General features: G+C 50.0%; 3 protein-coding genes and 1 long non-coding RNA gene across 5 annotated transcripts; 3 read left to right on the top strand and 1 right to left on the bottom strand.

The window, feature by feature from the left end:
• The first annotated feature begins 494 nt into the window (after positions 1–494).
• Positions 495–6831, top strand: LOC104011975 (thiol S-methyltransferase TMT1A). 2 transcript variants are annotated; one of them, XM_087771079.1, is made up of 2 exons: positions 495–3245; positions 6691–6831. In XM_087771079.1, exons 1-2 carry the CDS (start codon positions 2751–2753, stop codon positions 6829–6831), a joined length of 636 nt encoding a protein of 211 aa, XP_087627205.1. In that variant the 5' UTR covers positions 495–2750. The 2 variants fall into 2 exon arrangements, with proteins under 2 accessions (XP_087627205.1, XP_009462566.1); XM_009464291.2 differs by lacking the exon at positions 6691–6831 and adding an exon at positions 4880–5120.
• Positions 2766–4885, bottom strand: LOC148053963 (uncharacterized). The gene is made up of 3 exons (XR_015707739.1): positions 4361–4885; positions 3016–3318; positions 2766–2899 (listed from the first exon to the last, which is right to left on the bottom strand). It is a non-coding gene; the product is annotated as an uncharacterized LOC148053963 (long non-coding RNA).
• Positions 6832–7118: 287 nt separating the features above from the next.
• LOC104011974 (thiol S-methyltransferase TMT1A) lies at positions 7119–9713 on the top strand. Its single transcript, XM_009464290.2, has 2 exons — positions 7119–7862; positions 8828–9713. The coding sequence occupies exons 1-2, from the start codon at positions 7359–7361 to the stop codon at positions 9062–9064; spliced, it is 741 nt and encodes a 246-aa protein (XP_009462565.1). The 5' UTR covers positions 7119–7358; the 3' UTR covers positions 9065–9713.
• A 115-nt stretch (positions 9714–9828) lies between these two features.
• TMPRSS12 (transmembrane serine protease 12) lies at positions 9829–15166 on the top strand. Its single transcript, XM_087771078.1, has 5 exons — positions 9829–9939; positions 10378–10576; positions 12118–12389; positions 13178–13320; positions 14377–15166. The coding sequence occupies exons 1-5, from the start codon at positions 9840–9842 to the stop codon at positions 14611–14613; spliced, it is 951 nt and encodes a 316-aa protein (XP_087627204.1). The 5' UTR covers positions 9829–9839; the 3' UTR covers positions 14614–15166.
• Positions 15167–15240: the final 74 nt, after the last annotated feature.

Raw genomic sequence — 15240 nt, forward strand, 5'->3', positions numbered from 1 at the left:
CTTTTTTTTCTCCACAGTTTCAGGATAAGCTAGAACTTCAAACGGCCGCGCACGTCGCAGGTCGCGTCACCAAGAGCTCCTGACCTCATCCCTGGGCTGTCTGGGAACAGCAAGATTTTACAAAGGAACTCGAAAAGTGCCAAAGTGACGCGTCCGTCACAGGGCCGTTCTGTGCCCGGTGGGTCCAGGCACCGTCCTGGCTTCTTCCTCCTAACGGCGGCCTGGGCCATTAGATTCCTTCCCAGAGGTCCTTCCCCGGCGCCCGGCGGGTTTCTCAGGGAGCCGGGAGCTCCTCAGCGCCCAGCAGCTCACCGCCGAGGTGGAAGCCTACTACGGGATGCCGTCCTCGGCTACAACCCAGCACGCGTGCACGTTTCTGGTTTTCCCAGTAAAACGGCGAGCACGAGAGTGCTAGCAATTGACCCAAGTTGCCCTCCTTCAGTTAAGAGAGACAACTCCTCCTCCTTTATACATAGAATTTATGCCTGCAATGTTATGCCTGTAATTTATGACTGCAATTTTAGGATCAATTTTTATTATTACGTAGTTCTTGTTCTCGACAGGACCGTGCCTGTGTTGCTGAAAGAACAACCTGAAACGCTGTTATGAGGTTGCTGTTTTAGAAAACAAAAAAAAACCCACAACCACCTTGCAGGAATGTCCTCTTCACAGAATTTTAAATCTTTGCCCTCTGAGCAGAGCTGTAGGAGCTGTGTGCTGAGCAGACAAGCTAGCAGGAGCAGGACCCAGCACCGTGCTGGAGAACTCATTTATCTTGCTTTAGAAACGACACAGGAACTAAATCTGCCCACACTTTACATCGCTGACTTTTATGGGACTGTAACACAAGGGCAGACGCAACCTAAAAAATGTAGATGTCTCAAGCCATAACTAATCAAAAGCACTTAGAGCCACATTAAATAAGCTGCTACAGAAAGCTACAGATTCTGAGAAATCTTCAGTCCAAACCGGACCTCCCGTGGCGTGGTTCTCACTAAGGCTTAAATTTCCAGCAGATGCGAAATAAGTGGAAATAAAAAGTCTGAAATATAGGAAAAAACCCACTGATGACAAACTGCTGAGAAACAGGATAGTACCTCCCAAATACAGAGTGTTGAAGCGTCCAAACGTGGAAGTTAAGTCGCGTAACGTAAGGAAAAAAAAATACCTTCTCTGCATAGGTGACGGTGCGGCAGCTTGAAGTGCGGGCACCGGCGGGGGGGACGAGGCAGGCGGCCGGGCCAGCCGGCCCCGGGTGGAAACGCAGGAGCACACCCCAGCTCCCAACTAGGGCACCCAGAGAGGGCCGGGGACTGCGGGCACACGGGTCCCCCGGGGCGGCCGCGCACCAGAAATACTTCAAGGACGCTCTGGGGCCCCGGGGGTGTTAGTACACTTTGTATAAGATATCTTTAAGCAAGGCGCTTAAAGAAATAAATAGGTCAATGCCCTCGGAGGTTGAACAGAGATAACAAAACAAAAAAAAAGGTCCTAATTGACCTAAGCAGTCCTGGCACAGCCTGGGAGAGGCTCTGTCCCCGGTAAGAGGCACGAAGCTCAGCGGAATCCCTCTACAGAGCTGGACTGTCGCAGGCTGCCCCAGCCACCCTTCTGCTCAGGACTATGGAGCTCATCATCCCCATCCAGGTCGAAAGGGAATCCTCAGAGAGCGCGCATACTCAGAGCTTGAAAGTATTTCCAAACTAATGCTGCCACGTAAAGCAGATAAATATTACAGCCCCAGCTAATGGTTTTGCTTGCCTGTAATCAGAACAGTAAAGCTGATAAAACCCACAAAACCCCTCCTTGGGTTAAAAGAGAACAAAACCACTTCTCGATCTGAAGGATAACTACCTGGCACTGTGCTGTCTCTTTAAGGAGCACGCAGCTGCTCTGTACAAAAAAAAAAAAAAATGCTTGATAAGGCTACTGCCTTTTCCTTATTTCATCATTACAGCCCTCGCCTTAGGTGTGGCGACCTCCGATGTGCCTCTCAGCTCCCAGGCTCTGGGGACAGGGACGTGTCACGTACGCGCCTCTGCAAAGCACGCAGGGCGCCTGTGCTCCTGCGAGAGCAACCAGGTGACTGCGTACCGCTGCCAGAGCACACACCGTGCAAGCCAGCTGAAGCTAAAACAAAGTGTAGTAGCCGGAATGACTATGTAATTTAAACAGGTTGTTACATGTGGATAGCCGGAGATTGCTCTAGTCTAAGACTTCTCCTGTATCACGGGTGCGATCCTTCCGTTACGCAAGCGTACCACGTTCTTAAGGAAGCGCTGTATCTCCGATAAGATGAGCTAGCACCTAAACCCGCGAGTCGCCGGGAGAGGCGAGGGGTCCGGTGAGCGCGCACCGCACAGCGGCACAGCCGCCAGAGCGGCGATGAGACAGCAGCCACGCCACCGAGAGGCAACGTTCTCGTGGGGCTGGGAAGGGTTGGCTCTCCCGGGTAACAGGCCCCAAGCAGGCAGGATCCGAGCCTTCCCAGTCAATCCAGCTCAAGGTCTCCGCGCAGGCAATACGTTCAGACCCGCTTACCCGTTACCGAGCAGGCGCAGCCCTGCGGGCTCGCTGCCGAGGCCGCTCAGCTCTGCACAACCGCGGTGCTGCCGCTTTAAGAGGGCGCCTGGCGCCCGGCCAGACCGACGGGACAGACGGACGGACGGACAGACACATCCGGTTTGGGGGAGCAGCCGGGGCTGCGGACCGGGCCTGCGGACCGGGCCGGGTGCGCGCTCCCCGCGGGGATGGTGCTGGCCTCCTGCCTCCAGCGATGCGTCCGCCTCCTCCTCCTCCCGCTCCACCTGCTCGCCCGCCTGGGCGCATGGGGCTCCTTCTACAAGAGAGTCTTCCCATACATCATGGCCAAGGTGGCGCCCCTCTACAACCATAAGGTCTGCAAGCAGAAACAAGAGCTCTTCAGCAACTTAAGAAAATTTGCAGGCCCTTCGGGCCAGCTCACGTTGCTGGAAATCGGCACGGGCACCGGCACCAATTTCCAGTTCTACCCACCCGGCTGCCGGCTGACGTGCGCGGACCCTAATCCCCATTTCAGAAAGTTTCTCCTCAAGAGCCTCTCGGAGAACCGTCACGTTAAGCTTGAACATTTGGTGGTTGCTTCTGGCGAGAAACTGCATCAAATACGGGACGGCACCGTGGACGTGGTGGTGTGCACCTTAGTGCTGTGCTCCGTGACCAACGTCCAGAAGGTCCTGGCGGAGGTTTTGCGAGTGCTCAGGCTGGTAAGCTGGGGCAGCGCGAGGGAGATCGGGGATGCCGATTTGTGTCGCGATAAGCCAAGTTGTGTGTACTGACCTACATTTAGGATAAATGCAGTCACCTGCAGCAGGCCAAGAAAGTTTAAAATCAACCCTCATACCCACTTATCCACTCGCAAGTCATTTTCTTTTGCGCTGTTTCACCTGCGGATGAAAGAACCAGCTCAGCCTGCTGCCCCTCGCCCTCCCCAACAGGACCGGTGCGCTGCCGTGCACGCGCCAGGGCCGGAGGTGCTGCCGACTGCCCGGGCAAGCGAGGGACACGGCTCCTCAACCCGGCCAGCCTGGCTCCCGCACCTGCAGCCGGGCAACCTGCAAAAACTCCAAGGCCGAGGCTGTTGCAGAAAGAAAAAGAAAAGAAGAAACAACAAAAATAAACCCCAACCAACAACCCAGGAGGTGCTGGGAGCTAGGAGGAGGAGGAGGAGCAGAGCGGTACGGGATAAGCAGGATTACTGCAGCCCAGTGGTGGAGTGGGGGGGGAAGCGGGAGGGGATGAGCATGGCAACACCGATTAACAACGGCTTCAGTTCACAGTCGCCATGCATATTCTCTAGCAAGCCTCCCTCTTATCTTTAAAACTCGTCCACCTAAGCAGGTATTTTCATTATAATCTAAGGTGACGCTTCCACATTCACATACCGCTCTTGCAATACTTTTTTCTCCAGTTAGAGTAACTGGGGAAGAGTTTAACTTAACGCAAATCCTATCCACACAGGTGAGCTAAATCTGTGTAACTGGCCAGAGCCTCCATGCGTAAATGAGACTTCAGCCCTGCGTGTGGCTGAACGCCTGATTAACTCCGCGAGGCAATCCTGCACGTTCCTACACAGCAAAACTAGGGAAGAGGGGGGAAGATCAGACCCAACACACTCCGCTAAGAGGAGGACGGAAACACCAGCTCTGAACCCGTGACTTCTCTTGTTTGGCTCCACTGAACAAGTTTTACAGGAAAGGTTTGCCTGCAACACTAGATTTGCTTTTTATCTGTTATTTATAAACATGGAAAGACATTGAACAGATGTGGTCCAAGACAGAATTAAACATTGATAGGGTTCAGGAGACCGACAATCACAAACCTGTTGGGCACTACAGATGCCGCCTGTAGCCTGGGCCACTAGACTGCTGCTCGCTGAAGTTATCTCACATGCTTTTTAAACATTAAGAAAGAAACTCTCTTCCTTGCTGGTATGTAGGGTAAGCAAATTGTTTATTCACATTTCTCAGATGAGAAAACCTGAAACACAAGGAAGTTAAAGCGGTTTGTCCGACATCGTCCAAGGCAGAGACCAAAACCCGGGGGCAGCAGTTCCTGCCACCGGGCCGTACTGCCTCTGCGCCATCCCAAGCAGCGCCTACCGGTGAAGGCACAGTCATCCAGTAACGGCCACCATCTTCAACGAAAGCTGCATTTTTAGAGACCTCACAGTTCAAACGAAACACGACTCTAGCACGCGTGACATCGAGGAACGGCGGCTGGTCTTCAGAGGGGTGATAAAAGGCAGCGTGCTTGCCAATACGCAAAAGACAAAATCCTGCATACAGAGGTGAACAGCCCTAAGTCCTTTTAAATTTTTTTTTATGGCACTGTTTTCCAGGGTGGAGCTTTCTACTTCTTGGAGCACGTGGCTGCAGATCATTCCAGTTGGACCTACTTTTGGCAAAAGGTCTGTGACCCAGCCTGGAAGTATTTTGGAGATGGCTGTTCCTTGAGCAGAGAGACAGAGAAGGAGCTGGAGAAAACTAATTTCTCAGAACTGAATTTGAGGCGCATTCGTGTCACACCTTACTGGATTCCTACTAGTCCTCATATCATTGGGTACGCAGTAAAATAAATGACCACGAGCACTGCGGGACGCAGGGCCTCCCTTCGGTACTCCTTTCACGGTTTATAGGAGGTTTCCAGCCCTTACAGCCAGCCCGTACACAGCAGCTGGCTCCCCGGAATAAAAGCATGGAAAACTGCCCGAGCATCCACAGCACATTCAAACTGGGAACGACGTTCTTCCATTTGTTAGATAGGCTTTCTGGACAGAGCCCTGAAAGAGAGCTGCTGCACAGGGACCAGGCAAACTGGAAAGAAGCCCAGACAACACGTTTCAGTCCAGTACAAAATAACGGAGGAGTCAGCATCTCAGAGAGTTGAGAAGGGGGAGAGGGAAGAAAGGGAACAGAAGATACGTGCAAGCAAGCACAGAACGTTTTTCTAAGGGCAGAGAATAATGCCCAACCTCTAACGTTTCCGATACAGGACACATGCATAATAGATAGGGCATCAGTACGAGCATTTTCATTTCAGTCTGCCCATTATGAAATATATTTACGAGCAGGCGTTCGTTGGCCCGCACCAGTACAGCCCTCCCTGACAGGGCTTCTGTTGATTCAGGGAAGCGCTCGTCACACCACCGGTTCGCTGGGCACGGTTCTCACCGGCCACGAGGTGCTAACGCTATCAGCGCGGGTTTAACTTCAAACAGCCACCTACAAAGCAAAACCGGAACGTTTCTTTACACTGGGAGAAAACTGGCATTTGTTAAGTCAGACGGCAGAAATCTCATCTCCGCTGTAAAACGCTGTTACTAGATCAGCCACGTCCTTAGAGCCCTTCTGTCATGCTCTACTGACATGTTTTACCTCTTCATTTTCTACTCTCCCTCCAATGCAGATCACACCTTAAAGAGGTCTCTTTTAAAAGCCCGGAGTTTCATTAGAAATGTTTTCCAGTTAAACTCCCCGAGGACACCAAGGGCAGGTGCTGCTCTGTTGGCCACTGTTTAACCTTTCCTATGATGTCCCGCAGTATCGCAGCAAGGAGTTAAAACCTGGTACAGCTTATAAGAAAATAATGCATTAACGTCTCTATTTTGCGCTCCATACACATCCAACTAGTCTACACAGAAGGTAATTCCCATTGTTGAAATTTGTTTCTTTAACGTAGTTGCCGCAAGGTGGAGGTACGAAGGCATGACAACAGAGCGCGTTAATAAAGCAGTCTAATAACGATGCCGCCGTACGCTGGGTTTTATATTTGCTTTACTACCACTAGAGGGAGGAGGCAACTCATCGGACGACGGGCCTCCCTGTCGCCCACCAGAAAACCAAAATCCTCCAACGCAATTCACCATAGCGCTGCCTTTATTAGGGACCCGAAGTCCTCCTCTCCCTGTACTAGGCTCACCCGGAGCAGGGCAATTAAATGCTAGCGGCTAATCTACGTTGTTATCCAGTGCTCTGAAAAAGCACTGGCGACTGCAAAGTTGAAAAAGTTTTACAGAATGCATTTAGCATACAACAGACCGGTCGCTGTTGACTCAAGCTTATGAAGTTAATAAACCCAAGCCATATACTGTATGCAGTGATTACCGAGTTACTAAATTGTTTTATCTCTGTTCCACGATCCCCATCAAAGGTCTCAAAGATAACTAAGAAAAGCAAGCTCATTCACTGCAAAGGAGCCCGTACGCGCATACCAAAGTATTTCAGGTGTCCACAGAGTGAAAAGCCTGAAAACTGCTGTTGCAGAGAGAGCACGGAGCAAGGAGCCGACTAGCTCATCCAGCTGCTTACAACGGGACGGTAAATTAACTCTTCAGCAAATGCATTTAAAATGAAATGTACATCAAACTCCTAACGAAACGCCTACAGCAAATCCAGAGTTCAGATTAATTTCCTTCAGCTCACTAAAGACGACACACGGTTGCTTTAAGAGATACGAACTGTAACCTGAAACTGCTGAACACCAAATTTGGGGATCTTATGACATTTTGCCAGCGGTTACACGCGAAGTTGTGCTGACCGGTTCACCCCGCTTGCGTAACAGGCTCGCAGCTCCTCCTCTGCCAGAGCTGGGACGCGACCGCAACTGTTTGGTATGCGGTCCTGTTTTTCTCTTCCTTGCCTGTGACCGGACTTTAAAATCAGCTTTAGAGAAAAGTCTACCAGATCAATCCAAGGAGCTGAATATGCCTCAAGAGGAACGCGGCGAGTCCACAAATGCAGCTCGGTCTGAATTCCAAGGGCTCTAAGACACAGAAGAACTAGTTTTGCCGAGTACGGATCCTCTGCCCCACGCTGGAAATGACAGAGGCCAGCATCCTCCTCTTCCGCGCCTGCCTCGCGCTGCTTGCCATGCCCATCTACCTGCTATCGTTCCTGGGCATATGGGAGCCTTTCTGTAGGAAGATATTTTTTCCTTTCATTTTAGAGAAGCTTTCTGCAATTTGCGAGCAGAAAATAAAGAAGCAGAAACAGGAGCTATTTCGTAATCTACCTGACTTCAGGAGCCCCTCAGGAGAGCTGAAGCTGCTGGAGATCGGGACCGGCTACGGCACTAACTTCCAGTTCTACCCACCAGGCTGCAGAGTCACGTGCACTGACATAAACCCCAACTTCCAGCAAGGCCTTTCGAGAAACATGAACAAGAACCAGCACATCCACTACGAGCGTTTCCTAGTGGCCGCAGGAGAAGACCTGCACCAGGTGCCCAGCGGTTCCGTGGACGCCGTCGTCTGCACCTTGGTCCTCTGCTCCGTGCACAGTGTGAACGGCACCCTGAAGGAGGTACTGCGAGTGCTCAGACCGGTGAGTATCTGACTAAAAAGTCCTGTTATTACCTTTATCATCTATTCTAGAGGCACTGCACCAAAAGAATAGAAAGAAAAAGGAGAAAAAAAAAAGAGGAAAAAAAACGTTGGTTTCCAGCTTACAAACCAGACCCAGTTTATTTCCTTAGTTAAATCAGATTTACAACCACTCGGCACTGCTAAATGGTGCAAAGCAGTAGCAACATAGTGGTCAGTCTGTCCTATTAACAGTAAAACCCTAAAAGTAACATAGTCTGGTAACTAGAACTGCCGCTAATTTTAGAAGTAATTACAGTATATCATTTCAAGCAGAACTGGTTCCTGTGGTGTTGTCTCTCCCCACACACACCAGATTTTCCTTGAGTGGGAAGGTCTCTGATCAAGACTGAAAGTCTGCAGTTTAAATAAACGGCTTTAGCCTCTTAGAAGTGGGGCTGATCTACCTGTATGACTACACCAGTCTAATTAAATGCCTTCGTTCCCTGTAGTATACTAATCAAGCCAAAGATTAAAAAAAGCTGTTTTGTTGGGGTATTTTTGCAATCGACTTTCAGCCTTTAAAATGGCATTTTCAAGACAATCCTCTGGGTTGTCAAAAACTGATGAGTTTGAGTAGGATTAATACATTTCTTAGTTTCCTTTGAAAAAAATGACATGCTAGCAACTGTAATTGAAACAAAAAAGACAACAAACTATTGCTATAATAAAAGAGGGATCAAATAAGTACATCTTTCACGCTTTTTGAATAGGCATTCTGAATCTCTGCAGATTTCCTGCTGACATTAATTCCAACTGACACCACAAAAGCAACAAGCGGGGGGAACAAGGGCTGGGGGAAGGCTGACGAGCGAGCAAACCGCACACGCGCCGCGCTGTGCCCGGGAGGAGGCGGGATGGAGGGAGAAGCTCGGCGTAACCCCAGCACCTGCTGCGCCTCTGTAAGACGACTTTGTGTTTTCCCAGGGAGGCGCTTTCTATTTCTTAGAGCACGTGGCCGCCGATCATTCCAGCTGGAAGTATTTTTGGCAGCAGATCTGCTATCCAACTTGGAAACTCGTCTTTGCTGGCTGCTGCCTCACGAGAGAGATATGGAAGGATCTCGAACAGGCCAACTTCTCGGAGCTGAACGTGCAGCACATAAGCGTGGCGCTGCCCTGGACGCCCATCCAGCCCCACATCATCGGCTACGCTGTGAAGTAACCCCCGCCGCCCTGCCGGGCCTCCTCCCCTGCCCCACAGAAATCCCCCGACATAACGCAAACGACACGGTGTAGGCTAATCCAGGTGTCCCAATCTAAGTAACACGGTGAAGGACTTTAATTAAGTTTCTGATTCAAGCATCGAGCGAGAAGAGAGGATCAGTTTTCTAAGCATCTTTGAAGCCCTCGCGCTGCTGACCGTGCCTCGCCAGGCCCACGGGGGATCCCAGGAGGAGGCTGCGGCAGGAAGCAAGACGGCCCAGCAAGCAGAAAAAAAGCAACTTGTTAACTCAAGGGAACTTTTGCTTATGAGCTCTGGGAAGGGTTCCGTCAGGGGTTCCCCAGGCTGGGCAGCAGCCGGGGCTCGGCGCGCCATTGCCCGCCAGCGCTGGGCTCGACCCTCTCCCCGTGCTCCCTCACGGAACGAGCAGTCAGATGCAAACCTCTAACAAACACCTAACTTTTGCTCCGCCGCAAGTATTTATTGACAACAGCCGGGGGTGTGGAGGGGAGGGCAGGCGCACGCCCTGCCTCCCCACACAGCACTTACCAAAGCCTCTCGGTCACTTGGCTGCCTGCCCGCTCCTGCGCGGTAACCGGTTCTAACGCTGTTCGCCACCAGAGCATTAAAACCCTCGTGTTGAACGTTACGGGCTGGGAAGTTTCTTTGCGAGGAGCCGCGGCTCGGTCAGGAGGCGCCGCCGCCTCGGCGGCCGTTGGCGGCGCCCCCGCGGCCCGGCCCGGCCCCGCCGCCATTTTGTCCCCCTGGCCGGAGGATGCGGCGGGGGCGGCCCGCCGCCGCCCTGCTGCTGCTGCTGCCGGCGCTCCTGGCGACCACCCTGCCCGGGGTGGCGACCCCGCCGGCTTCCGCGGAGGGTAGCGTGGCTACGGCGGGGCAGCGGGGGTGGGAAGGGCCGCGGCGGGCGGTTGGGGGGCCGGAGAGGGCAGGCGGGGAGCGGGGGAAGGGCTGTGGTGCCCCGTGGCTCCCCACAGACACACGGGAAACCTTCATGCGCACCTGGATCGGGTGAATTCATCAAGCAGCGGCGACTGGAACCCGCCTACCCTCGGCGTACACCATAAATCCCTACACAAGAAACACGCGTATAACCAGAGGAAACGCACACATTTCATACAACCTAAGAAAACAGCCCTGGGATCTCCAGAAGCCGGGCTCCGGCTGCAAACACCAAACCCCCCGCAGCAAGGAACACTGTAGATTAAAAACAAAGAAAAAACCCAAACGAAAGCCAGTGCGCCAAAAGCTCCGTTGTGCAGTTCGAAGGATATAACGGGCCGGGTTCTGTTTTGCAGGGTGCGGACAGCGGCCGCTCCTGGGCAGCCTCTCGGGGGCGCGGATCGTGGGCGGCCGCGACGCTCAGGCCGGAGCGTGGCCGTGGTCCGTCAGCCTCCAGATTCACCAGGCCGGTGTACGTTTCGCACACGTTTGCGGTGGAGTTCTAGTGAATGAGAATTCAGTACTTACCGCTGGCCACTGCGTTACGGGAAGGAAGTATGTGTTCACGCTAATACCTCTTTTTATTAAGTGTGCGGAGGGCACGGTAGATGAGCAGCGATACCTACGGTATCACTAAAGGCAAATCCATGGGACGTACACGGACCGAGCTCCCATGGTGCGGAGCCAACGTGCAGACCCAAACTATGCAGCTCCCGATTACCGATGCGGCCGTAGGAGGGGCTGGTTGTGGCGCTAAGGACCACAAACTGTCCCTTTTGTCACCAAAAACCATCCCCTTTGTCACCTTTGCTGTCCTGGTCCCGCGTGGCGACGGCTGCCAGCCCAGCACAGGATGCAAAGTTACATCTTGATAAGTCAACATCAAGAAGTCTCGGCTGCGCACCTCTGGCTTGGCCCAGAACCACCTTTGTTGTTTTTAATAAAGGGTCATTTGCTTTTGATCTAGGTGACGTTTTTGTTAGGTTGGGGGCTTTTTTTTTTTTTCCACGGGGCTCTAATTTTTCTGATTCTTCTAAACTAGTAAAGCTCACTGCAAAAAGAAAATGTTGCAATATTTACATTACGATCTACAAGTTTTAACAGTATTCCATTTTTTCCCGTTTAACAGAACCAACGATTTGGGACTTAACTACTTTTTTTTTTTTTTTTTGGACAAGACGGTAAAAACACTCCTTAGAACGGGCCTTTCACTTGTACTTACAGCAGTTCTGCTGCATTTCAGCTCTCTGATCTCCGTTGTCTTTTCTGTAGTCCTTTAACACAGTTGCAAAATCCGCACACTAGTTCAGGCAAGTTCTTACCGACCGTGTTGGCATAACCATGACCCAAGGGAAATTGAACCGTAAGAATCTCTGAACTTTGGAATTCATTATAATTTATTGGGACGTTGTTAGATCAGCTCCTTTGTTTCTTTAAATGCACTTTTACAAACATTAGAGAGGCGTTATATCGCAAATAATCAATTTAATTTTTGTCTTACGCTCTGGGGAATTTTGGAGGTTAATCTGGATTTTACAGCCTGCCCTTTGCTCATCACAGGCCAAATTCAATTCTCACTTAATATCAGTGTAGATTTGTTTCAACATACTCGAATAGAAATTAGGTCTGAATGACTCCGGCCCTATTTCTAAACTTAGTATTAAGTTGATATTCATTATTTGTAACTTCTAGTTAATGGACTTCCCAAACCTAGGTACGAGCACAGTCTTCATAAGCATTGCGGGTATAAGACTCCCTCCTTTCTGCAAAACAAATCCGTGTTTTCATCTTTTTCCGAAGAGTATCTCCCGGCTGGCCTCTGCTGAGACGGGGTGGGAAGCAAACTGCGTTATCAGCCTAAATCATTAACCTGAATGTGCCTTAACAGCCATAGCCAGCATTGGGCAAAGCGAGTGTGCAAAACAGACAAAATGGTAATTGGCCAAATACGTTCCAGACAATATTTCCTACAGAATTTTCAATGTATATTCCTAAAGGTGCATAAGCCGACAGTAAAACAATCGGTTAAAACAATGCCATCAAGAAAGGCATTTACTTTGATGTAATTGTAAAAAATCCCATGAATTCTCCCTTAGGGACCCATATTCCTGGAGAGCCGTTTTGGGCGTGCATAACCTTTGGAAACATGGTGAACACGCAGCAAAAAGAAGTATTCGAAGCATCGCCGTGCACCCGGAATTCAAGAGAGAAACATTTGAAAATGATATTGCATTATTCGAACTCGATTCCGCGGTACGCTACAGCGACTACATCCAGCCTATCTGCTTACCTCCCGCACCCCTTCGCCCGTACATCGACAACGACACAGAATGCTTCATTAGTGGTTGGGGGCGTACAGCAGAAAAAGGTACAAATTTCCTTGCGTTGTTGATCAATTTGTGAGCCGCATAACCGATCTCGGGTTCCAGTCCCTCAGGCTGACCGAGAGAACTGAGTTTGTTCAGGTTACGGCCTGATCACACAACGTCATCGAATCCTTCTGCAATCAAATATCTGCTTTCAGTATTTTTTCCATTGAAAGCAGATTAGATCCACGCAATGGAACCAAAGGCATAAGTTTTCTAGCCTTTCTTCCAAGTATAACACAAAAAAAAGAACATAAAGCAGCCTGACTTTCCGATTCGTGGTACAGCTACTCAACGCGGTCTGCTAGAAGTAGCTTTTTTATTGAAAAACAACAATTCTGATGCCGCGCATTGTGAACTTGGGGGTCCCCGTGTATTTTACAAATGGCCGCACTCCCTCAAACTCTCTCGTGAATCACAACGAGCACAAACTCGAGACGATGTCCGTTGGTGGCGCGCATCTTTCTTGTGTGGCGATGTCAAGGACAGCTGGGGATGACATAAGCGTGTTCGCCAAGTCACCCCTGAGCAAGGCTAGTGCGCGGTATTGTTATCGTCGGTGTTTCTTCCGAGTAAGAACTGCAAAAACGACATCGAATCCAAGTCTGCAAATCCTTAACCCACTGAAGTTTAAATCCATTCGAAGCAGGCACAATCTGTATTACGTACGTGTCTCAACACATAGAGAAACAGGCTTAAGCCAGCCAAACAGGAAAAAAGAGCACGGTAAGAACTGCTAGACGCAACAGCAAAAATATTTTACCTTTCTATACGCTGTCTTCCTTTAAAGGTAAAACTTCGGCTGTGTTAAAAGAAGCACAAGTGGAAATCATTCCTTCTAGCGTCTGCAACAGTTCTGATGCGTATGGAGGCCTGGTTAACAACAACATGATTTGTGCTGGCTCTCGATCAGGAGGCACCGACAGCTGTCAGGTAAGCGTGAACGCGGCGCCTGGCCCGCCACTACGGAAAGCACCGAGCCACTCTCGGGGGCACCATGACGACCAGCATTTGTAGCATAATTACTTCAAATGGCACAAATGCTAACCAGAGAACACGTCAAACTGCAAAAGAAGCATCGTAAATAGGGGGAGAGGCGAGATGGTGATTCCAAAGGAAAGACACATCTCAAAAAGGTACACAGAGAATTCCGTGATACTCGGAAGACGACAAGAACGAGCTAAAGTGAAAGGAGAAAGACCGCACACACGTTTGTATTGGCACAACGCTTGCCACGAAGAGGTCATTAAACGATACATTACACAAACGCGGGTCGGGATGCACACAGGGACCGCTGTAGGTATGTGGCGTGTGCGAAGCACGCAAGCGCCTTCCCTGTTTTTATGCTTTTGAAAGAGAGCAGCAGCAGCAGAAAGCGATACGGCTCAGTGACGCGGCAATGGTTTTATTTAAATGCTGAGCAATCGGCATCTCTTTCTCAGGAAAGACACTTTTCAGGTCAGAAGCACTAGTACGCAAAAGCTGGGGCACCAGTTGTGATACGCAGACATTTATAATTAAAACCCCTAACGTATTCATAAGCACGGTCTCTGATACGCTTCCTGCTTTCCTCAGCGGTTTTCCTTTAAGTAGGTGATATGGCAAAGAGTCAGGGTTGGGTATTCACGACCGTGTTTCTTGGTACTTATAGGCTGTGTGGGCAATATATTCTCGTGTTAACTGACGAGCGAGAAAGTTCAGGGAGACAAGCCTGAGCCTGAAAAGGCGCAGAAAGAAAAACAAGAACAAAACTTTAGTTAAGGACCCTGAAACTAAGGCAGGCAGGGCACTCTAGCACCCAGCATCACCAAATGTTAGCTTTACTTTTCTCTGCACTACTATCCACGTATTACTGTCATTATTACTGTCCAGTTAACTTAGCTGATTAAAAAAAGTTTAAAAAACCAAGTGGATGCGTTACTGACTTAATTCTACATTGACTCCTGGAAGGGAACGTATGTTACTAGTTTTTTTATTGTTTATTTATAGGGCGACAGCGGTGGACCTTTAGCGTGCTACCACCCTGGTACCAACAAATACTATCTCATAGGGATTGCTAGTTTTGGAGTCGGCTGTGGCCGACCAGAGTTTCCTGGGATCTACGTCCGTTTATCCCAATACAGAAGCTGGATAAAATCTGAACTTCTGTTGAGTAACGAGGCTGTGAACCCCGCGAGCGCCACGCTTACCATCTTTCTGACCGCGATAGGTGCGGTACTCGCGTAGAGTTTCTAAAGGGACAAACCGTCGCGTCGTCATCGCAGAGGTCTGGTCTGCCTGCTGAAACTCTGAAGAGAGAGCGAACTCCTGTTTCAGAATAAATCTGAGAGCCAAAGGACATACGCTTGTTTTTTAGAAGTCATGTTTGCAGTTGTGTTCTCTCTTTTGTTTTCTGCCTTTGATACCCATCCTAACAATAGAGGAAGTGACGACAACCTTGACCCTAATAATGAAATCGAATGTAGAAATGTTACCACCTGAAAATACTTTTTTCCTACCCTGTTTCAATGCTTTTCTCAGAAGCTTAAGCACCGCTCAGCAATACCGCCGCGATTCTGTAGCTGGCAGAGATACCCCCTCTGCCGGCTGAATACTAGGAGAGCACAGAATGGGTTTGGGTAACAGGGGCTCAGTTGCCTGAAAACTAAAAAGGAAAAAAAAACCTGCAGAAAGATACAAGGTATTCTCCGCTAGTTAAGTTTAGCGATGACTAAAATGCACACAGAAATAACTGAGTACTCGGACTGCTGAAAGGACACATCCGATAAAAGATCTCTGGGTGCTGTTTCATAGACTCAATATTTCTTCTTGGCCACCGTAAAAGACCCGACACCACACAACGTATGCACATTG

This window comes from Nipponia nippon, unplaced genomic scaffold (assembly GCF_047370975.1).
Source record: "Nipponia nippon isolate SJK-2023a ecotype South Korea unplaced genomic scaffold, ASM4737097v1 scaffold_35, whole genome shotgun sequence".
NCBI classification, from domain to species: Eukaryota; Metazoa; Chordata; class Aves; order Pelecaniformes; family Threskiornithidae; genus Nipponia; species Nipponia nippon.